Source organism: Alexandromys fortis, unplaced genomic scaffold, assembly GCF_014885135.2.
Source record: "Alexandromys fortis isolate MF-2015 unplaced genomic scaffold, M_Fortis_MF-2015_v1.1 scaffold_207, whole genome shotgun sequence".
NCBI classification, from domain to species: domain Eukaryota; kingdom Metazoa; phylum Chordata; class Mammalia; order Rodentia; family Cricetidae; genus Alexandromys; species Alexandromys fortis.
The window spans coordinates 1032003-1055856 of NW_026068106.1; the positions used below are offsets into that span (position 1 = coordinate 1032003).

The 23854-nt window shown below is 44.0% G+C and overlaps 1 protein-coding gene across 3 annotated transcripts in view; it reads left to right on the plus strand.

The window, feature by feature from the left end:
• Positions 1–13783, plus strand: part of Tfap2b (transcription factor AP-2 beta) — a 27122-nt gene extending 13339 nt beyond the window's left edge. For 2 of the 3 annotated variants that reach the window (XM_050124102.1, XM_050124104.1), the window contains exons 4-7: positions 3665–3884; positions 5920–6038; positions 8201–8342; positions 11196–11493. In XM_050124102.1, coding sequence (XP_049980059.1) covers positions 3665–3884; positions 5920–6038; positions 8201–8342; positions 11196–11493 — 779 coding nt within the window. Of the gene's footprint in view, positions 1–3664; positions 3885–5919; positions 6039–8200; positions 8343–11195; positions 11494–13760 lie in introns of those variants that run through there. The other variant, XM_050124103.1, reaches the window with a different exon arrangement.
• The last annotated feature ends 10071 nt before the right edge of the window (positions 13784–23854 follow it).

Consider the following 23854-nt stretch of genomic DNA (forward strand, 5'->3'; position numbering starts at 1 on the left):
GAGGGGAGAGAGAGAGAGAGAGAGAGAGAGAGAGAGAGAGAGAGAGAGAGAGAACAGAGCACAAGAAGGATCAGAAGTCATAGAATTCCAGATCCAGAACGGGAAAGGTCAGACATTCCTTTCCATTGCCCCAAGTGTGGGAATGTGCAAGTGCACAGACTGAGAGGATAGATGACTATCTCAAGGTCGGACGACACTCTAAAAACACTATGAGATCCGTTCAGATATCAGGATCTCAGATTCTCCCATTAAGGAATGCTAACATTGGACATTGGGGAGTGTGTGTTTCTTCTCACCACAATTTTGGTGCCCACCTGTATACACCTGCTGACCTTGTTAAATAAAATGTACACAAGAAGGAGACTTAAGAGGATGCAAATTTGAGCAGTAGTTTCTCGATCATGAGAAGTGATTTTACTTTTAGGGTACTTGATCTCTTAGTTGCTTCCCAATGTAACTCTCAAAGTTGTCAAGTTTTTTTTTTTTTTTTCCTGAGGGTGACACACACCTTTAATGTGTGAGGCAGGTTCATTTCTTCCCCTCTTTCTAATACAGGTCTTGCCAAATACAGTTTCTCCAATTCGCAATTTCACCTTGAAGTTGCTTTTTTTTTTTTTTAAGAGAAATTAAGTACTAGCCCACTAATCTCTATATAGTCTAGTGCTGAACAAGGTTTTCTCTGATTTTCCTTCCTTTTTCTTAGAGTTTCTCTCATGGCGAAGAAATACTAATTCATTCATGATATTTTTTCTTTTCTGGAATGATTCATGGGGAAAGGAAAGGAGAGAGAGAGAGAGAGAGAGAGAGAGAGAGAGAGAGAGAGAGAGAGATCTAGACCTTACCATCAAACTAAGAGCTGAAGAGAGGGAAACTTCTTAATGTTTGCACAGAAAATTGTAAACATGCACAGGACCTAAAGCTTCATGCTGAGTCTTTCTATGCCCCATTTCCTTAGCATTTCCCGCTGTCACTCCAAACCTGTCTCGGGCATCTCTGGGCTCCCTGAGCAGGAATAGTGTGCTCATAATTACTAACAAATCAACTGGGCCCTGTTGCTTTCTGGGTTTATTGATAAGCTGGAGAAGAGCAGAAGGGGAAAGACGAAGGGAATAAAATACAGGGTTAATCAGCGGAGCTAAGCAGGTGTGAGGGCCAAGGGGAAATGAGATGAGCTGGAAGCTATGGGGTGGGGGGAGCCAGGAAGAGAAATATCTAGGGTGAGGTCTAGGAAATCCATGCTGAGCCAGGGGTTGGGGCGTGAGTTGGTGTTGAAAACTGAGGACAGAATGGAGGAACACGATTTTGATAGAAAATGGGAATATAACTGAAAACACTTCTGTTTACCTTGTGAGCTTCTATTTCTTCATGGGGGAGGTGATCTTCCTAAGGTGGATGTGTGCCGCATAAGCGGATGTGCACATTTATACACAGAGAGGTAGAGTCCAGGGGAGGGAGTCCCTGACTGTCTCTAAGGGAAACAGCTCCTATCAGCTGACTCAGGCAATCAGCAATAGGACGGTTAAAGAACTAGGTATAATGTCTTCCTGAAGGCCTAAGTTTTCAAGCAATTTGGTATCTGGGAAATAGGAAAACAGGGAAACTACTGTGTAAGAGATACTGGTCATTATGGATAATATCAGCTGTCGGTTTACCGGGCTTGTTTTGTCATGAAAATATTCTAAGCAATGTCAAAGATAAAAATGCTGCCAAGTATCAAAGGTGAGACCTTTGACACAATTTATTGCTATAGTTCTCTTGTTAAAACTTCAAAAGGCTATCTACTTTTAGGGGAAGCTTTTCCCAAACTGATGTCATGCCACTGAGCACCAGTATAAGATTGTATATGATGACTCGAATATGAATCTGAAATATAGGCATTAGGAATGCTATGAGAATATATTCAAATACAGGTGCATGCTGTGTACAAAAATCAAGTGGCAGAATGACTCCATCCCAATCACCCAATTACAAGGAGATTTATGAATTCCAAGGGTTACTCAGGTTGATGAAAACACTTTTAACATTTTGCTGATTTATTCTCAAATGGGTAGCAGTCCCCAGAGAAACTATGGGCAGGGTGTCCAGAAAATCAAAACTGCTTTGGACTGTGCCCCTCTACCCCATGACAGTGCGGAAGATGAACTGTTTTCTAACCTTATTCCTCCAACTAGACCAGGTCTAGGACATCCACAACGGGTCTTGAAATTCCAGTGTGTCAATCAAGAAGTGTCAAAGGGAGTGCTTTAGTGTCTAAATTCAGTCCCTTACAGAAGCTGCTTTTCACCAGGTTTTGGAATACACCAAGTTAAATTAATAAGCACCTAACTTTTGGAACTCTCTCAATAACCGTGGAGTCTGAATGCTGAAATCTGTGACGTAAAACGTCAGCTGAAAGAGAAACACAGCCTTCTCTTATCTGTCCTGCCGAAGAGAAGTTAGACATCTTTTCCCATAAAATCCTAGACCTCACGTGGTAGCATGCCTCTTTTCCGCCCCGGTTTATAGAGTGGGACGTGGACGTGATTAGACCAGCGGGGCAGGTTACCTTTCTTTCCATACTAGATACTAGATATATATTTCCATGAATTCTCTTTGTAAGAAAGGAGCATGGGAGAAGTAGGACAAATCAGGAGAAGTCCAAACGGCACGCCTGCCAGGACAGTGTTCCCCAGCCTTCCACCTGGCTCAGCCTCTTCCTGACATGCAGATGACACGGAAACACAATTTAGCCTAAATACAGGCGGAATGCACCAGGGTAGCAGTGGCAACCAGCTGTCAGCTCTTATTAGCTGCTGCATAAAACATACCTGGAGTGTGGTTTGTTATCAATTACTCGCTGAAACGAAACAACTGGGGCAAGGCAAGACCGCCACCGCTCACACGAATTACAGTGATTGGTTGATTGATCAGGGCACCTGTTGTAAATCATAACTGCTCAAACAATCACGAGCCGGTGCTTTAATTTGTAAACAAAACTCAGGTCTCAAGTCGCTGCTGAATTGCTCTCACTGGAGATGAGCATTTGGGTACGTTTCTAAATGGATCTCGCTGTGGTTTTTATGCCAGGGAAAAAATAGGTTACATTATGGGGGGGGAGGGGCAGCTCTTTGCCAGCCTCACCTCCCCACCCCCATCTTTAGTGATGGCCACAGGTTTGGGTCCAGTCAGAGAGGAGAAATTCCTCTAAAGATCATGGACATTAACATTTGATCCCAGAGAACGGCGAAATTAATCTTCACTCTCAAGTACTAATGAGACAGTGTTATCCTGGGAGGGCTGATGAGGAAACTGAGATCAGGAGTCTGCGCAATGTTCAAGGTCACACTAGAAGCAGGCGACATAATAGGCTTTGCCTAGATTCACAGCGGTGATCCAAAGTCGAGGTTGAGTGTTTCCCTGATGTGTGGTGAACAGGGCTATGGCAAGCGACACTCATGTGAACTGTCATCTGGGGTAAGTTTCCACAGGAATGGTGACATTTGGGTCGGTTCCCAGCCCTGGGAAGGCAGTGCAGCTGGGAACAACTGGAGTAGCTGACTCCCCCTAAGCTTTCCACTTGGTGGCTGCCACGTGGCCTTCCCAGATGCCTCGTCCTGTCAGTCAGGAGGGTTGAAGCTCAGTCACCTTTATGGCAACATTTCCCCCTCTCTCCATCTCTCCCTAGTTCCTGTCCCTCCCAAATCTGTCACTTCTCTAATGATGAATAAAGATGGCTTCTTGGGAGGAATGTCAGTCAACACCGGCGAGGTATTTTGCTCGGTTCCAGGCCGTTTATCTCTGCTCAGCTCAACTTCAAAATACAAAGTAACTGTGGGAGAAGTTCAGAGACGGCTCTCGCCCCCTGAATGCCTCAACGCGTCTCTCCTTGGCGGCGTCCTCAGAAGGTAAAACGAAATAAAATAAACAACAACAACCAACACACACACACACACACACACACACACACACACACACACACACGCACGCACGCACGGAGAAGGGTTCTGTGAAGACCTAGGGAGAAAGTCCGATGCAGTTGCCTAGCAACCCGGAATCTAAGCCTAGCTCCGTGTGACGCCACTGGAAAGCTGTAGAAGCTACTAGCCCGGTGTACAGCCATCAACAGCTAAGTTCTCAAACGCAAGCCCCACTCATCTCGGACCTATTTGCGCATGCGCAGTCCTCCTAGCTAATTCGGCCGTAGAAACCTTTCACTTTCTTGCCAGAGCAAGATTCTCTCAACTAAGTGAGTTCATATCTGGGGCATTAACCCGAGTTCAAACCAGAACCTATCTTCCCCATCTCACCTGAAACCGAAAAGGCGGCTTCCCTCATGCTTTCCATATACTCCCCATTTCACTAGTTTAAAAATACAGATGGAGAGTAGCTACAATGGTCTCTTGATCAATGCACTAGTATATTGTGCTTCGCATTTTGTAAAAAACCCTTTTCTGCTCAGTAACCTTCCTGCAATAGCGTCACATCTCACAACGTTAATACTCTTGTATACTGAAAAGTAGTCATTTTCTGGGGGCCATGCAATTGCTCTCCAACACTGCCACCCATGGATAGGCTCCTGGTAAACGTGGAGAAAGGAATGGTTATTGTGCCAACATCTGGACCCTCGGCACTCGGCACTGCCCTGGTTAAGTGACTTTATATGAGACAGAACTTTCTGAAGTCAACCCACTTGAGATGTTCACTATCCCGTTCTTTCCTAAAACTGACTGGCGAGAAGCAGAGCAATATGCTTCATGCATGGTAACCACTTTCCTTTTATTTTTATTCAGCCCTTAGAGGACATGGGAGCCTAGAGGGAAGCTAATGCTGTTGTTGTGACCCAGAACACGTCTTACTGTAAATTTACTTGCTCTGTCCTTGTTGATTTTCAAGTTGGTCTTTTCAGTTCAGAGTCAGGATGATGATAGTTGTTTATCAACATCATCATCATCATCATCATCATCATCATCATCATTGATTTTTGAGACAAGGTTTCTCTGTGTATCCCAGGCAGTCCTAGAACCAAGAACTCACTCTGTAGACCAGGTTAGCCTGGAACTCAGACATATGCCTTTCTTCGCCTCCCAAGTGCTGGGTATGCACCACCATACCCCAGCTTCCAGAGTGGGGGATGTTTTAATTCAATTCCTAAACATGAGTGTATAAAATTTATGAATTGTGATAGTGAAGACAAAGTGTTTATCATACTAGCAAGCTCAAAAGTGTTGGTATTGTTGCTATCATAACAAACATTACATGAGCCGGGCGGTGGTGTCACACGCCTTTAATCCCAGCACTCCGGAGGCAGAGGCAGGCGGATCTCTGGGAGTTCGAGGCCAGCCTGGTCTACAAGAGCTAGTTCCAGGACAGGCTCCAAAGCCACAGAGAAACCCTGTCTAGAAAAATCAAAAAAAAAATTACATGATTACAAACAACAATCCTCTCTCCCCTTCTAAAATGCCATTAAGCAGTTGGTTTTGGTTTCTCCTTTAGAAGCCTACCTGTTTCTGTAAACTAGCCTTTTTTTCTTTCTTTTCTTTTCTTTTCTTTTTCTTTTCTTTTCTTTTTCTTTTTTTTTAAGGTGTGCTTGGATTCTGCTCTCCTCACGGGCTCCATGGCCAGTGAACCTCTGCATGCACATGACCAATATTTATGTTTTCTGCACCTACTACTCTACATTCTAATTATTCCCATCTGGTATCCCCCTCCCCACACACAGAAGATTTTTTTTTTAAGAAAGACTTACTTTCTATGCTCTGTATTGCAGAAATTAAGCAAGCCTCAGCAAACTCTCAGCGAATAACTGAAGGGAAGGGGTGCAGCAGTGCTAACCTCAAGTTAAAACCCCTTCAAGCTCCACTGGGCTCTAGATTGCTAAGTCTAAACTTTGTTTCAGGAACACTCTGAGGTTAATCAGAATGTTAATTCTTGCAATTGCAGAGCCAAATCGAAAAATGGGGGGAGATCCTTGAGAGAAAGGCTAGAAAAAATCGGTTTGAATTTACCCGCGGGCAGGCGCAAAGCAGCAAATGTCACCTTACTCACCTCCCTGGTGGAAGGTAAGCAAGCCATTTCGCCAAGTAGCTGAGCTTAACTGTCGGCTGGAGGCTGACATTTTACATGTTTCATGATTAACTGGAAATCATTGTGATTGCTGTGCCCTCATGAGTTGGATGTCAAGGGATTGCAGGAGAGACGATCAGAGGTCTTTTTACTTAGAGGAGGCTAGCAGAGGAAGGGAAACGGAAAAACAAGGGTTATAAAAGTTTCTGTGCTCCAAAAAGGGACCAGGCCCAATCTCCAAGTCAGAGAAGGGGTCATTTCCCTGGCCATAGTGGCTGAAGCATCCTCTGCTTGAGCTCCTGTTATAACATCTCTATGAGCTGCAAAAGTGTTTGCTGATAAAAAGCTGGTGAGGCTGGTGAGGGGAAAGGCATTTGCTTTCAACCCTGACCACCTAGTATCCACCCCCAGGTCCCACAAGATGGGAGGAAAGGTCTTCCCTGGTTTCTCTCCCACCTCTACACTCTCACCCCCAATAAATGTAATAAAAATTAAAAGACATAAGAAAACATGCAGAGTTCATGAATCTTAATGGTTATTGTAAAACTCATGACCATTCCAGGGTTCTATCACCCAATTTGTAGGACTTAAAGAGATATCCATATCTTAGCAAGTCCAGCCATGCTTAGGAGAAAACTAAGGGGCAGGGAAGGCACTATGAGACAGTATTGAGAGGCAAGTTGAATCTTCAAGGCAACTTCATTGGTTGTGAGTTAAATGGCCACAATTTTACTAAGAAACTTCTCATTTGCTTGTCAGTTTGGGTGTTCAGTTGAAATCTATGGCCAGGAATAATTAAGATCATCTATGCTGCCTAGAAGACTGCTGTTGAATGTGTAGAGGGGGCAACAAGAAACGCAGCCAAGGGGACCACATGGAAGGCGGTTGATAATTTTTCTCTGGAGTCTTCCTGTGTCCTGTTTCTGTTTGTTTGTTTCTCTTCCATATTTTAGTAGATATGATATTAGGGCTCTTGTAGGGAATTGGTTCTTGCAGGACTTCACCTTATGTTCTCAAAAATAATGGCCATGAAGAGCTCAAAGAGTTGCAGGCACTGCATAGCACTATCTTTAAGGCAAAGGGTTTTTGGCTCACACTCACCCACCAGAGGCCTTAAGTCACCACATTTTTCAATCCCACTTGCTAGTGGTTGACTCTTCTCTGTCTGTGAATATCCCATTTTGCTTTTAGGGAATCATTAATATCACAATCCCCATTTTCGAAACAGTCAAGGTAACACGAGATAGATACTTTGGGATGGAAAGGGAAGAACCTGGAAATCACACCAAAATGATAATATTTGGTGCACAGTTTTGGTACTATGAAACCTTGTAAGGATTGTGCTTGAAGTCTTTCGTTCTTATGATATCACTAAAAGCAAGTCACAGTCCCTCAAAATAATGTATCTGTGAGATAGTTCAACATCCCACCCCCTTATTCTGTGTTTGTGATCTTTCCTTAGTCCCCAAGGCTGTCCCCTAAGAGGTAGTAGTGCTTTATTCCAAAGGGTCTTCCTCCTAAGCTTCAGAACAGCTGGTGTGCCCCATGCCTGCAGTTATGAGTTTGTGCAGTAACAGGTTTTGAAAGAAGAGTAGGATTACAGCAAGCTCTGAAAGAGGAAAACATGGACACAGGCAGAGAAGTGCAGGGTGAATTGGACAGTTTTGCTGCTGAATAGAAATACTCTTCAAGCACATGTTACACGCAGTTATTAATATTCAGCAAGGTTTACATGCATGGATTTGTTTATGCATGCTAGTTATAAGTATGAGACAATTTGCCTAATAGGATTGTAGGAAGATGGTGCCACTTCCACGTTTCCTTTTCAAGCAGGTGTAACTGTTGCTTTAAGTAGAACATTTAAGTAGATCAGAGAAGACCGGCCGGCATACCTTGCCAAAAGTCTAGATTCAGCTGTAAGGTGGCTCTTGAGCCCCTGCTTCCAAGTGAGTGAGTTGCAGAAGCACCCCTGCGTCTCTTGCGGGGGAGGGGTGGAGTGCAGTGTCTGTCTAGAGCCTGGTTTAGGCAGAGGATGACTGAGTAAGGCTTGTCCTGTTCTCTTTAGTTGTACTTTATCGGTCTTGGGTTTGAGTTTGTTCCATATCTGTCCTAAGGTGTTCATGACCTGGGTGTTGACGCTCTGCTGCTCTCCTCATAGGGGAAGCCGTTCACTTAGCTCGGGACTTTGGGTATATTTGCGAAACAGAGTTCCCTGCTAAAGCCGTGTCCGAGTATTTGAACAGACAGCACACGGACCCCAGTGACCTGCACTCCAGAAAGAATATGCTTCTGGCCACCAAGTGAGTTCCCAGGTCCCCGGGCCATGATCCTGGGCTCCCTCCCTGACCCAACTCTTCTAAGGAAACTGTGGAGCGGGAGTCCTGCAGCCTCTCTGGTTTGGGTTCAAAGTGCCTTGTCAGGAAGGGTGCCTGTACCTGTGCTTGCGTGCGTGCGTGCGTGCGTGCGTGCGTGTGTGTGTGTGTGTGCGTGTGTGTGTGTGTGTGTGTGTGTAGTGATGAGGTAGACTTGAGGGTTAAGGCTTGTCGCAGTCCCGGTATACAAAGAGAAAGCAGGCTTTTAACTGTTTTTCCTCCAGACACCTTGAGTGTCAGGCAGATTTTCCCCAATCTCTTCGCAGACCCCTAGGTGAATATTTCTGTCTGGGCTTTGCAGTGGTCCCCCTTGCCATCGGAAGGACAGCCATGTGTGTTCGCTCAGGGTGTCTATATGTCACCCACGTGTGCCCATCTCTACCCACAGCTCTAATTACCCCATCTCCAACGTTGCTGTTTGTCATCTTCCACGGACTTGTAAAATTTACGACAGCTCCAGAGGGGAAAACTGTAAATCTCTGGCTAAATTTAGGTCTAGAGCTCATTTGAACATTTACAGTGGGTTTTCTATTTATTTGATTTACTCCTGTCTTTGGCTTCGGTGTCATATTGTTGGTGTTTTATGACCAGCTCAGGCCTGCAGTGGGCGGCACTGCGTGCACTAGCACGTTTCTCTCGCGGGCGCGGTCTAAACAGCAGCGCTCAGCTCATTTATTTAGCGTTCCAGGACGCGGTTTGTTCCGTTGACAGCGTAATTTAAAGAAATATATGGAAGGCTGAAAAATCATTTGCTCAAATTTGTCCAGATGTTTTTGAGACGTGATTGGAATTTGATTGTCCCTTTCTGCAGGGTCAAAAAATATTAATGTCCCAGAAGTTTAATTGCTTACAGAGCCTGGTTTGTGCTGTGTAGATTTTTAAATCCTCGACTCTTAAAACATTTGTTCTCCGCACTACAAAATTTCTTTTTTTTTCGGCACTTTGGAAATGAGTACAAACTTAAGGAACGACTTTAATCATCTTTCCCAATGATCAAAACCTGGCACATGCCCTCGTTTTAGAAGGATTTCTGCTAATGTGCTATCTAGTCACGTCATAGTATTTTGTTCGTGAGTATATGCTCTTACTCTCTTGCTCAGGGACCTGAGAGTAAGGACCAGTTGTATTTTATAAATGAAACAGAGAACTTTAGGGAAAAAACAAACAAACAACAACAAAGCCTAACAGGTCTAAAGCAGGTAACAAGATCCAAAGAACCTTCTAGTTTTCTAAAGGGGTGGTTTGACACCTCCTACCCACCCACCAGGAAGCCTTAGGATTTTTAAGGCCACTACTTTGTAGCCTAGGGTATCAGAACCACCTTGGGAGCTTTTCCACTTTATTTGTGTCTGGACCCAGATGGAAGGGAGGTGATTCAGAGCCTGGAGCGTGCGTGAAACTCACTGAGGCCAGCCCTATTGGGTGAGCAAAGCCACTTGCTGTGGGGGATATGTGGATGTGTTCTGAATGAAGACCTTAGAGGGTAGGCAGAGTCTCTATCAGTGCTCTCTATCCCCCAAGCCTGCCTTAAGAATGTCTGTCAATCTTTCCGTGGTTGTCAGTGGATGGAAAAGGGATTCCCTATTAGGTTTATTGCAGGCCCTGGGCAACATAGCAGCACCCTGGGGAAGGGTGCCCCAAAGGTCTTTCAAACACAGAAATCTGCCATGTTTACTTGATAGTTAGGCCTCCATGTCCTATCAACCATTTCTGGCTGTCTAAGTCCACTATGCTATACAGGTCTGCTTCTCTTGACACCCCACAGAACCACAGGCTGGGCGAAGGCAGGTGGTCAAGAGAAGTATGCCAATCTGAGAACGGCTTTGGCCTCTGGGATACCAGGCTTCAGCTTGCCAGCAGAGCCAAGCTATTTAACCTTCAGGGCTAAAAACGCCTCCCGTCCATTTCCTATATTAAAACTCTCTCAAATAAGCCCAATCCATAGTTGGGCACACAGGGTTCCTAAGGCAAGGAGATTTCTCTAAATTGTAGGTGCCTTGAGGAAATAAAAACCTAAAAACCTTCAACAAATAAAAATCTATCCTCCCTTGTGTTTTAACCATCTACCTTTAAATTTTATTTAAACTATGCAGAAATCTTTTTATATTAACAACAGTCCTGTTACACAAAGATTTTTAGTAGCTTACATTTGCAAAAAAAAAAAAAAAGGTGGGACACTTTTTTTTTTTTTTTAAAGAAGGGAAGAGATATCTCTCTTCCAAAATGCTGCAGGTAAAGGGGTTTTGCTTCGAATGGAATCAGCATTCTCTTGTAGAATAAACAGGTTTTTGCCCTGGGCCATGCAAGGTTCCAGCAATCTGCTTCGGTGCCAGGGACAGGCTTGTGGCTGAGGGGTTTTAAATCTTTCAGGTTGTGTGTGTGTGTGTGTGTGTGTGTGTGTGGCGCGAGCGCCCTAAAGGTTGGAAAGGCAAGGAGGGGAAATAAATAAAGGAAATGTCACGTATCAGCCAAAAATTATTGACTATTCGAAATCAAAAGCCAAAATGCCTAGCGAATTTCCTAAAGCAGAATACAGGTGGTCCAGGAAGGGAGAGGGAAGGCGTGAGGGTGGTGGAAGGGGTGCATTCCTCTCACCGGGTCCCTTGCAGAGCCAGCTGCTGGGTCGAGGGAGCGCTCTAGGGAAAGAAACAGCTGAATCTCCTAAGTCAGCCTTGCTCTCCACAGACCCAAGGCCTCTGGGCTTGTGTGAGAGTACGCCTGGGTTCCAGGACTCTGAGGATTTTTTTTTTTTTTTTTCTCTTCCTCCATCACTGCCCGCAGGCAACTTTGTAAAGAGTTCACGGATCTGCTGGCGCAGGACCGGACACCGATCGGTAACAGCCGGCCCAGCCCCATCCTGGAACCGGGCATCCAAAGCTGCCTCACGCACTTCAGTCTCATCACGCACGGCTTCGGCGCCCCGGCCATTTGCGCTGCGCTCACGGCCCTGCAGAACTATCTCACCGAAGCGCTCAAAGGCATGGACAAGATGTTCTTGAACAACACCACTAACAGGCACACGTCTGGGGAAGGCCCAGGTAGTAAAACTGGCGACAAGGAGGAAAAACACAGGAAATGAAAAAAAAAAATTAAAGAGAAGGAAAATGTTTTAAATACAAAAGGAAAACAGAAAAAAATAATTTTAGCTTTAACATATTGGATTGGCTTTGGAAGAATTATATTAGGTAGAATACACATACAATCAAAATTTAAAAAAAAAGAAAGTTAAGTAACTTTAAAAAAATAAACTGAGGCATCAACGGAGCGACAAACTGGCTCTCGGTGTCTATTTCAAGATACACATGGAGACAACCGTCCGGATTTTCCACTTCGGTTCTTTCGAGTTTAGTAATACAGATAATAAAAGAAAACTATGAACCCCCCTTTTGGAAAATAAACATGAGACTAAACGTGAGAACACGCTAACTTATTGGAAGAAAATTGGAGAAACGTTGGTGTCAATGCTTTGAGAGTTGGTTGACTGAGACGCACGAACTTTTAAATTTTTATTTTTTTTTTTAAAGGAAACTCTCGCAGTCCGCGCGCTCCTCCTCACCCTTCTTAAGGCTGCTTTCCTCCCTCTCCCCTCCTTCGGTTCCGGGAATCTGCTGGGGGATCCCCGCTGTGATTAGTTCTTTGGCAGTTGTGTTAGTCCCTTTGGTGTCCAGACCTCGCCTCCTTTCTAACTCCCCGGTGCCCAACTCCCCACCCCCTGTGTGTGTTTAATTAGGGAGGCGTGGAGGGGGTGGGGGTGGCGCGGGGTTGGGGGAGGGGAGGAGGCCATAGCTTTTGATCCGGTCTTGAGAGTCGAGACTCCCGCGGCAGAGGAAACCAGACCGATAAGTTGATTCATCATGGTTCCTTTCAGAAAACGTTACTAGTTCCCAGACTTGCCAGCACCTGTTCACAGAGAATATCACATTCGTTATACTTGTGACATCTAGAAGTAGAGTTTAAAAAGGAAAGAAAGAAAACAAAACACGAATACTTTGATTAGTATGTAATTCCTTCGGAGGGGTATGTACCATTTCATTTTCTTCTGTTTCCCAAAGCTTTACCCGCATGGTTTATGAGCTTCTTCAAAGAAGACTTGGGCTTCCTACACAATCTATAAGGTACTGAGAAAAAAAAAAAAGATCCTTTTAAAGTCAAAGCCTGTGTGTCAGAATTGGGCAGGTTCACTTCTTTAAAGAAGCTCAAAGGAACTCATCTAGGAAGTGGCCAGCGTGGAAGGTGGGGGGCAGCGTTGAGTCTTCTGGCTTACACTCTTCAACACAGGAATTCCCTCAGGGGTGGGTCACTGCAGAATGCCTTGTAAGGGAGTAAGCCTTCTTGGGAACCTGTATTCTAACAGTATTGTCTTCACTGAAAAACGAATTGCCTTTTCTTGGGCTCTTTGGGGATCGTTGTTCTAATGGAGAAAGAAGCAGCTATACGGGTTTATTTGGGGAAGACAGTCTACAAATGACCGTGAACCTTCTGAATAAAAGTGTCCCCTTTCAGACATGCATTTATTTGGGCACAAAGTGCGTAACACCCACCACCACCCCAACCACCACCACCACAAACACCATCACCATGCAAAGTGAAAGAAAGAGCTTGTATTTCAGTCTCAAATTCCTGTCTGGACATACTGGGAATATTCCCAGTCAATGAGGATCGATCCAAGCATTTAATGTATCTCACTTCTCTCACCCCAACTTTTCACCCATACTGCATCTTAGCATTACCAGGAAATAAGCCTGCACCTTTAGCAAGAGCCGTGAAATCCTCTGAGCATTTGGCTGGTGAGATAGGTGCACACTCATTTAATGTGGGGGTACATTTGTTTCTTTTTCAACAGCCTAGGCGGGATCTTTGCAAAATCCATTGGGATAAAAGTTCAGTTGCTTTCTGTGATTTACAGATAGCTCTCCCCACTTCAAATGACCTGGACAGCCAGTTTCACCATCCCTCTCCAATCCACCTTAAGGCAAGGGAAGGAGGCTAACATTTTGGGGACCCTCTGAGAGCTTGGTTCAGAGGGTTTTGTTTGAGGGAAAGGAAAGTCACGCAGTGGGTTTTAGGTCACTGGAGGTTGTAAGAATCAATGAGGTCAGACAACATCTCATCTCCTATTTCTAGCTGCTTCACTGTCCTGTGAGTTCTCAGGACACAGTCCTAGACAAGCCGAAAGTAGTATAGAGTGCAGGAAAAAGACATTGTGTAAACTATAGACTCGAGACTTTCCCCAGTTTAAAAGTCCGGCCCCTTTTGTCCGAGGGCCTGATGCTTGCCTTAGTTGAATTCTGATTGCACAAGGCCAGCAGAAAACACACTGAAAAACATCGTCTCCTTTCCTTGCAGGGCAACGCGCCCCACGCGTGTGACACGGAGAGACGCGATGGATGCGCCTTGCTCTTACTACTGTGCAGGTCCCGGGAACTTGTGGGCCACTGGAGCCCAGTGGTGTTGAGGACGTAGAATCAGCAGCTGCTGGGGTCGCCAGTCACATGGGCCCTTCCAGCTCTCAGTCTCACCCTAAGGGCTAAGGCAACCGAGAAAGGCCAATCCCTGAGTAGGTAAAGGGTCAGTGCCCCACTGGCTGCTGCGGGGGAGGGGAGGAGGTCCCAAGTCCTTTTGCCGCTAACAGTCACTCCGGGTCTCACTCTAGAGACATTGTGGCCTGGAAAATTTCACAGAATTTGAAACTTCCACCTGTTCTTTCTGCCAGGAAGGAAACTGGTCTGTACCCTCCCTCTCCTGCAGTGTGGGCACCAAATAGGAACTGTCATATTTGGGTAGGTAGGCTCTCCTAGATGGCCAGCTCTCTGTGTGAGCATCTGGGAAGGTTCAGGTAGATAGACTCGGCTTCCCAACCTCCCCCACCCACTCCCTGGCGGCCTTCCGCCTTCCGAGTGAGTTTTTGGCCTTCTTTCCTCTTTTTTTTCATGTCGGACCTCCAACTCCTTGCTTTCCTTAGCCAGGCCAGCTACGTTTATCTGATAATTGAGTTATTAAAAGATTTGGTTTCCTTGGGCTTATAAATCAATAAACAGTAGGATTAGCACAAGAGTTTGCCTTTTAAGTCAAGGAAAACGTTTAAGGCCAGACCCTTTGAGTTTTGTTTTCAAACCAAACAGGTGACTTGCAGTCCCTTCCTTTCTCTCTGCACTCTGTAGACGTTTTATGCCCCTACTAAAGTCCTGGGGTGACAAACCAAAATAACTAAAGACCGAAGAGTAAGCCTGCAGCAGCCTAGTTCCCCGGAGCTGCTTCCAGGCCCTGCTTAGCCAATCCCTCCTACTCTACTTTCATCCTGGATTTCATGGAGTTTGCTTCCAGGTGAGGGGGTCCCTCTCCAGGGACATTTAACTCCCATCCCAACAAGGAAGCAACTTTCTACCCTCAGCTTTCATCAACTTATCTTGCATTTTCTTCCTTCTCCCCTACCTCCTCTGCCTTGCCTTGCTCCACCCCCGTATAAAGAGCCCACCCCACCCTCAGGGGCTTTCAAAAATCCGACTTTTGTTTTCATTGGCCAAGGAAACCACTTTCTCTTGAGCAACTATTTCACATCCTATGAAAACGCCGGTAGAATGGAAACTCCCAACCCCCTAACTTCTCTGCATAGTTCTCCCCTTGCACTTGAATCATCACACCTGATATCCTGTACTTGCAGTGCATTATGTGGAAAGAAAATGACCTTAAACCATCCAGCACTGCCTCAAGAGTTCTGACAAGGTTTCCCTCCTTTGCTGATGTATATTAAATTACTGGTGAAAGAAAAGAGAAGCATTGAAATTCGTTCATTTTCTTTAAGAAAAAAAAAAAGGAATGAACACCATTTCTTCTTTAAATGGCAAACGACTCCCCTTTTGAGTTCGTCTCTAACTCACTATCATTGTTTTTAACCACCCAGTCAAGGAATACCAAGGGCCTCTTCTTGAGAGCTCTCTGGAGGGTATCCGTGTTAAGTTTGTATATATTTATTTATGCTTAATTTAATGGGAATGTGTAAATATGATGGGCAAGTAGTTTGGGATTATTTATCTGTGAATCTATACCTCTGTGAATGGGTGGTTTTTTAAAAAAAGAAAAACCGCTTGACCCTAGGTAGAATCCTATCTGAATTTTTCTGTTCTTTATAGAAAGCTGTTATGGTATTGGGTAGAAATTGGTTTATTGTCCAGTGTTAACCTGATTTACATAAATAAAAAGATTGTTGTGTTTTTGTTGTGTTCTCATCTTCAGTTTCTTAAACATGGACAGTGTTTTATTCTGCAGACAGCAAAGAGATATAGCAAAATGATTTCTTCCTTTTGCCACCCCAACGGAAGTACATAGTGTTTTTGTTACAACAGAAATACAATAAATTATGCTTATCAGAAAAATGAACGCTTTTGTTTCCAGTAGGAGGTGCTTTTTTAACTTTTACATTTTCAAATGAATACTAGTTCCAATCATATTAGTAATAAAAGTTCATGTTACCTGTATCTTATTGTTTATTTTACCCTTAAAAGAAAAGGAGTGATCTATTTACTCTCTGGGTGACAAAAAGATTCTGAGTTCAGGTCAAATATGCAACAGTGGGAAGTTGGATGTGTTCCCAGGTGGTATTGGTACACACTGCAAAACTGGGTGCTGGTTCCTACATTTGGATACCTGGACTCTGAAGGGACTAAGTGGTCAATTTCAGGATGTATTCCATCCTCACTCCATCAGTATAAGGACTTTTGCAAATAAATGATGCCCAAGTTTCCTTGGTTCCAAAGACTTGTACATGACTTAGTAGGCTATTTCTTTTCTTGGGTTCTGAGGCTGCCTCAAAGCAGCCAGCTGGTCTCATATGCATTAATAGACTTTGGCTTAGCTTCATAAGCTTCAGCGACTACATTTCTCAATCTGTATTTTGTCTCAAGGTAGGAGTATCTTCCTGGAGGCCAGGAAAGCAAAGTCATCCAAGATATTCTACAGTTTGTATAAGTCACTGCCTCTTTAAGGGCTTCACAGACTTTATTTTTCCTTTCCAACACCATTATTGTCTAGCCTAACCATAAAAAGCAGAAACAGCAGCCAGTACATACATACAGAAATGGTACATCCCGAACTCAGATTACATAAGTGTTTAACAAATATTTGATGTTTGAATAATAAATAGTACCTTTCATAAGTTTTCCACTTTCCAAATCAGTCTTGTACAGAAGAGATGGTACAATCTGTTTTATGTGAGGTTTTCTTGTAGTATTTATTAATTTAAGGGAAGAGAGTTTCTATGGCTAAAATTGTAAACAATAGACTCAAAGAAAAGAAAAGAAAAGAAAAGAAGGGAAGAGGGAAGAAATAAAGATGAAAACAAAACAGGAATCCACAGGAAGTGTCATTATAGGTATGTGTGATCTACATATAGGTATGTATGAAAGAAAACTTTTGAATGTGTCTTAATCTCTTGGTCAGTTGTATTAACATTGGATATCCTTTTCATTTGCTTTACAGAGTGTGGGGATGGCTAGCACTGGGCTTATATAAAGAGAGTTATGGGCCATTTTCATACCCTATGACAAGTTTCCCTGCAGCAGGTGAACACCAGACCTGAATAAACAGACTACTATAATCTATTATCCCACAGGTAAACTTGGACCATTATGACTCTCCAATCACTTTTTGTTAAGAAGCCAATGACCTTTCTAAGCAAAACTCCAGATCTATAAAGGCCATAACTGTGGGAAAAGAAAAGGATGAAGAGAGAGAAGGGACGGTTGGAAGCTGAAACCATCACTGTGGTCCAAGACCTTAGAGGAAGTAAGGGAAGAACTGTGGGTGGCGGAGCTCTTAAGACTTAGAGCATCCCTACAAGAGTATCTTAAGTGGCTCCAGAGGTGGAGTGAGTCATTGCCTCTCCCCTCTGCCTGGAGCTCACCAGAACAGCCACAAAACTTACATCCCCATCCGGAAACCCACCACTGGCTTAAGGTCCTGATTAAGGTAGAAACTTAAGGGTTTAGAAAATTGAGATGTTTTTCTTTTATTTGAAAACAACTGATCCTGCGTCCTTCCCTGGGACCACCAGGCTGGTTGATGGCTCTTGTGGGTCTCCTCCTTTCCAGAAAGCTCATACAGCTCCCAGACCCTCTAGCTGCCTTTTCAGGGGAATGGTTGTCCGTATTGTTGAAGACTAAGAAATTAAACGTGCAGCGCACCAAGTCCATTAATTTTAGTTTCCAATTAATCTATTTATAATCGAGCCATAGGAGCTCTATCAATACGATCCTATAAAATTGAAATCTTCCCCATAAATCATCCAAGTTGCTTATTTACATGTATTTCCTGGCCCTTTAATGATCCCACTGTAAACTCAGGGAAGACTCTAGCCGACCCCACCCAGGACTGTGTGATCTCTTCCTTTCCTTCTCCCCATCCCTCAGTGTGTTAGACGCAGGCTGGGAGAGGGGTAGAGCTGGGAGGGAGAAATTCATTTCTCTCCTCCGTGACTTTGTTTCCTTGTTTTTATCCCAAACTTGCCCTCTCCAAAACCCCCTTCACACGCCTCACGTTGATTTATATCGTCATAAACAGCATTCATGCGACTGTATTTCCTCTCATAGCTTGGGGTGAGCTCTTTTTTCACGTCTCTGGCAGCCACTACTTTAAAATCAGGCCTCATAAATAACCCGAAGGGCTCGCTCAAGATGAGATCCGTCAAATGTCTTTCGGAGTCCACTTTTCTAGTTTGGATCTCTCTCTGGCTCTCCCCAAGGTCACAGATTGGTGCAGTCCCCACCGGCTTTTTCCCTTCACAGCATTGAGAACTGCAATTTAGAGACTGGGTACCAAAGAAGTGATGCGTCTTGGAAAGCGCGAGCACCCTGTGTGCGTGCCCCACACCGCGTGGAGCCAGCGCACTGGGCGCCTGCAGCCAGCATCTGTGAACACTCCGGGATGTTGGACAGAGTGTCAGGAGCGCGCACGCTCGGACGCCTACGCAGGAGCACTGCCTCGGACTCCGAAATGCTCCAGGGCGGATCCCCAGCAGCCAGAGCCAGGCTGACCCAGTGCCTCTGCCAGGGTTTCTCCTTTGCGCCCTGGGGATCAATAGGCGCTGGAGTTGCGAACTGCTGCTGCGTGGGCAGCACCCCTACTTCCTTTCTTTTCCTTGCGTTCTTTCTCCCCAAAACTTCTTATTCACAGATTAAGGGAGTAGTTTTGTCACAGAACTTTAATGTCTTTGACGCTGGCTGGTTCCAGGCGATCGTCTTCTTGTTCAGAGATTATTGGTTTCTGCTTATTCTCTCCGAAGGGCCACAGTCACAGTCTGGAGCTACTCTAGCAAGAGGCGTGGGGAGGTCATGGGAGGGAACAGTCACACCTGCTGCCCAGAGAGGCCTCTGCATAAAAAAAAAAAAATGCTCTTTAAATTTTAGAAAAGCCACATAATGGTTGATGGCCTTAGCAAAGCGTGACCTTCCCCGGGCCTACCAGTTAACATCCCAGGCGTGCCTGCTCTCAGATATTAACAAACACTTCAAGGATGTGGTTGTCAGATGTCATTAGCCAAGTCGTGCTCACTAGCCATTTGATTAAGAAGGAGGAGGAAATAGCCTTGGTGCACACGTGTAGAATATGTGACGGTCGTGGTGGTGGGATGTCAGAATTTTTCCACTTGAGCAGACAAACGACCCAACTGATCTGAGCCAAAACACCCTGGCATGTGAGCGGTGGGATACAGAGAAGTGGGGACAGGACATTCTTTGGGAGTGAAGAGAGAATCATACTATTTATTCTTCCGGGTGGAAACTCTCCCCAGCTGGTCTACTACTGGCTGGTGTGATCAAGCCCTGCAGGCCTGGAGGTTCAGAGCCCAGGATTCCGACATCCCGACCCTCCATTACCACCTGAGTGCACGAAAGGTCTAATGGCTCTTCAGGTGGCCATAATGCAATCTGTAATTGAATTTCTACAGAAATGGAATATACAGCAAAGGATTAAAATATTTGCAAATTGCCCTGTTCTTGAAGATAGAAGTGTAATGTGTCTGGGAGCTGGGGCAGGAGTGGGGGATCCAAGTCATTGGCCGAAGCAGAAAACCAAGCTGCGGCCCTCCTTGAACTGATAGTCATCAACAAATACAGAAGAAACACTTTGTGATTGAGCTCACTTGGAGAGCAGTATCAACTTTGGCCACAATAGACTCGGTGTACGCGTTATCCTTGATAAAAGGTTTTGCCAGGTGGCCAGATGAGCGGCATGCCTTGGAGATCAAGCTGTTTGGGGCTGCAGCTGTATGCTACACATGAGATCAGTCTTGGAACTGAAGATCCCTAGTAAACACAATAACGCAGTGTTTACCCAAGTGAATTTTCTTTGTCCTCAGAGTGCCATGTGTTAAAGCTCTTGTTTTTATTTTGTCCTTTAAATTTTTTTCTTCCCTCCCTCCTTCCTTCCCTTCTTCCCTTCCTTCTTCTTTTTGAGTTTTTGAGACAAAGCTTCTCTGTTTAACCTTGGCTGTCCCAGAACTTAGTCTGTAGACCAGGCTGGCTTTGAACTCAGAGGGATTCACCTGCCTCTGCTTACTTCATGTTTACATTTCTTATACTTTAACCCTCTTTCTTTCTGGATAGAATTCTTGTGGCTACGGATTCCTAAGGATAGGGAACTTTCAAGGTCTGAAGCAGATGCAGGGCTTGACTTTGCTGGTGCTTGGTTTCGTATAGTTTCACTGTTTTTAGGGATGCAGGGTAAGGAGCCACAGGCATGAGCTTATCCAACACAATGGGCCCTCTGGGTAAGTCATTTGCTTTTATGATCTATCTAAATATTCTTTACTTTTTCAGTGTTAGATGCCAGTCAAGACGATGGGGCTACATGATCCAAAGAAGGATCAAACTGATCAGGGTCCTCATGACCTTTTACCCTTCCTTTAATTCTCAATACTGAACATCTGTGTTTGGTGGCCAATGTCTGAAAGTAATAAAGACAATTAGAGCATTTTAGTTTTTCTTGGAAGGGGGTTGGGTAACTAGTGCAGAGGTTAAATCTCTGTGGATGACACTGCTTTGCAAACTGAATCTAGAGGAGTATCATGCCCTGTGACTTCCCTTCACTACTGCAGGAATGGAAGGAACAGGCTTATGGGCTTCAACTTCAAGCAGGTCTTGTTGCTCCTTTCCTTGTTTTTATTAGTTGGTGGATGTATTTATTTATTTTCAAAACATTTATTTGTTACTTCTATGCCAGGGAAGGAAGGAAGACAGCATCTACCCCTTTCCTGACTGGTTCTGGGTTTACTTCTGCTTGTGAGGGCTGCTCACTTAATGTCCAAAGACACTTTCCCATTTTTTCAACAACTTTGTGATAGGCACACCTCCCCCCCTCTCGCACACACACTCTCCCCCCCAAAACCAAACTAGTACTAACTACCTAGATAATATATAAGCACTCACTACATGCTAACCAATTTTTTGAAATGTGTTTAACTCTTCAGTATAAAAAACTGAAAAAAGCCCACTAATCTTGAACCAATTTAAAAGGGTCAGAGATCTGAAAGAATAAGATATTCCAGAGATAACCAATTAGAAAAATTTATGTCCAAAACAAATGTTGAAAGTGACAAAGTCCTCCGTTTTCTCAGTACACATTGTCCTTTCAGTACTTGACTCTGGTCCTTTGATGATTCAAAACTTGTTTCTCATAAAGGGCACATGTCTGATCTCCATGGAGCCAAGTTGCTTCGTTAGGCAAGCGTGCCATTACTTTAGAGTTCAAAACCCATCGGTGCAGCTGAAACAGGACAAAATATCCGTTTCTGTATTTATAAATCTCTAGAATCTCAGTTGCAATGAGACACCTTTCCTAAGGAAGGACATTTGGCCAAGCGAAGTTAATTTGTAGAAGTGGGTGTGTCTAACTGGGGGGGTGTGGGACCTTTTGAGTGTCTCATTTTCCTGTCACCTGGATAGTTGTTGGCTGCTCTGCATGTTACCACTCTAATGTGTACACAAGGACAAGAACGATCATTTCAGTAGTCGAATGGCTCTACTACTAATCACATATGTGCCTAAGAACACAAAGAAGGCTGTTTCCACCCATCATTTCCTCTGGATGTTAAACATGTGTTGGGAATTTTGGACTTTCTGACTTCTCCAGATCGTATTTGTGACTTTGTTCTGACAGATGCAGTTTCGAAGCCTACAAGGTGATAACTAGGTTATTCTTCCTCTTCCCTCCCCCATCCTGTTAATAACTCTGTCCTTCTTTTCCTCTTCCCCACTGACTCCCCCCCCCCCAGCATTCTGTCAAGCAATAGGCTGTAAAATAGTTATCCAGACCAGCAGCCAGGCAAGTGCCGTTTGAGAGTAATTTCTGCCTCAAGCATTTAGCCCAAGGCAAAGCAAGCGTGCTCTCTAACTGATCAACCTGGATATTTCATTATTCATTAATTTACTGTTTAACCAAATCCCACTCATTATCAGAGGCAACGCTTGGCAGAGCCCAGTGAACAGTAGCAGTTGGTGTCAGGCGTGGAGAATTGGCCCATTTGATCCTGGGCTGTTTTATTATTCAACACCACTGACTGAGAAAAAGGTCCATGAATAATAAAGAGGCAAAGCGTGTTTGAACTGAGAAGCATGACACAGCCTTACAAAACAGCAGTTAGAAAATTAAAGGCAAGGTGGCCCAGACTTTGCATTTTTTATCTTGGCTGTGGGCACAGACATTTATAGCCCTACATTGTTTTCAATTATTTTTTTTTTTCTAAGTCCTTAGGACAGAGGCATTTGTTTCAATGGCACCCTTTCAAAACAGGCCATTGAAGAACTCAGGAGCAAACTTACACAGCAAGAAACAAACATGCCTCCAGACGGGAACTTGAAAACATCATTTCTAACCTTCTAATCAGTTAGGTCCTTTGTGGCCCTTTTCAGCTATGGGGAAGATGAGGATGATTTTAACTCTCTTTTGGACCTGCCATCATCTATATCCTGGGTTGGTTTAATAAAATAATTCATGATGCCAATCAAACGCTATATTGCCTTTCAATTTCCTGAAAATTCTTTGGGGCCAAAGGTATCTGATCATACAAAGAACATAGCAGGCATTTATGAAGACATAGATAATTGTTAAAATCTCATTAATCTTAGGGAAGGGCTTATGGGAAAATACCTGGAAGGAGGAAGCAGTGTACACTCCTCCAGTAGTCCCTTTTCTGAATTTACATAGGCAAGTGTAGTCCAGAATCCCCTTGGACTTCAGCTAACCTGTAGATGTGTGGTTGAATATGCTTGCTAGGCACATTCATAGGGAGCTTGAAATTATATGGTTTTTATGACTGAACTTTTCTCACCCTCTGAGTGTATTTTTAAATCCATTGATTAAACTTGAATATAGAATTAAATCTAAAACAGCAATTTATGCAATATCTTTTATTTTGCCTTGCACTGCCTGCCAAATGTTCTTTTTACATCTATATAGCTTATTCAGGAAGAGGAATAATACATACGAGCTGCAACTATCTCCTTATTTTTCAGATCAGTCATAGCAGTGCAGGGGAAAGTTTCTGGGAACTAATAAAATTCAAAGTCAAATATCAATAATCTTCCATTATTCTGAAAAATGTATCCAGGTTGAATGGTGACACATAAAATGATTGACACATAAAAGGCTCTATCTAAAAGGGGAGGGTGACAGATCAAACTCCAAGTGACTTCTATTTACTATTTTTTCTATGGTGATGATTAAGCATGTACATGAACTTCAGGACCTTGCCCAATTCCCAGCCCCATTTAAAGTGAAGCTAAGTGTTGGTATCTGTAGAAAAAGTTTGAAAATGCAAAGGACATGTTCAACTTCTAAGCTTACGATGCTCTCTTACTTGTTTTGAATGCATCTGGAACTATTGTTAACATATTGACTTTAAGGTGCTCATGGAAAACATTAACCAGTTTGAACTCTTTTATTGTTGATTTTTTTTTTTTTTGAGACAAGGTTTCTCTGTGTAATCCTGGCTCTCTTGGAATACCTTTGTAGACAAGGCTGGCCTCGGACTCAAGAGATCTGCCTGCCTCTGCCTCCAGAGTGCTGGGTTTAAAGGCATGTGCTACCACCAACAGGCCAGTCTGACCTCTTAATTTTGCATATATGTAAGGAAAAGATGTCTAACCTCATATACATTACTCCTGGCAGAACTGCAATTGGGGTTTGGTTCTGTATTAATTTCTTGTATCCTTGATGTGTAAACTACTGACAGAAACATCTTAAGGCAGGAAGGGTTTGACAGTCAGTTCCATCATGATGTAGACCTCATGGTGACAGGGACTTGAGGCAGCTGCTCACACTGAGTTCACAGTCGGGAGGAGCGCCAGTACTTACTTTGCTTTCTTCTTTCATCCAGTCAGGACCTCAGCCCGCAGCTAAAGTGATCTTCCCACATCAATTAAACTAGAAAATCCCTTAGAGATGTGCCC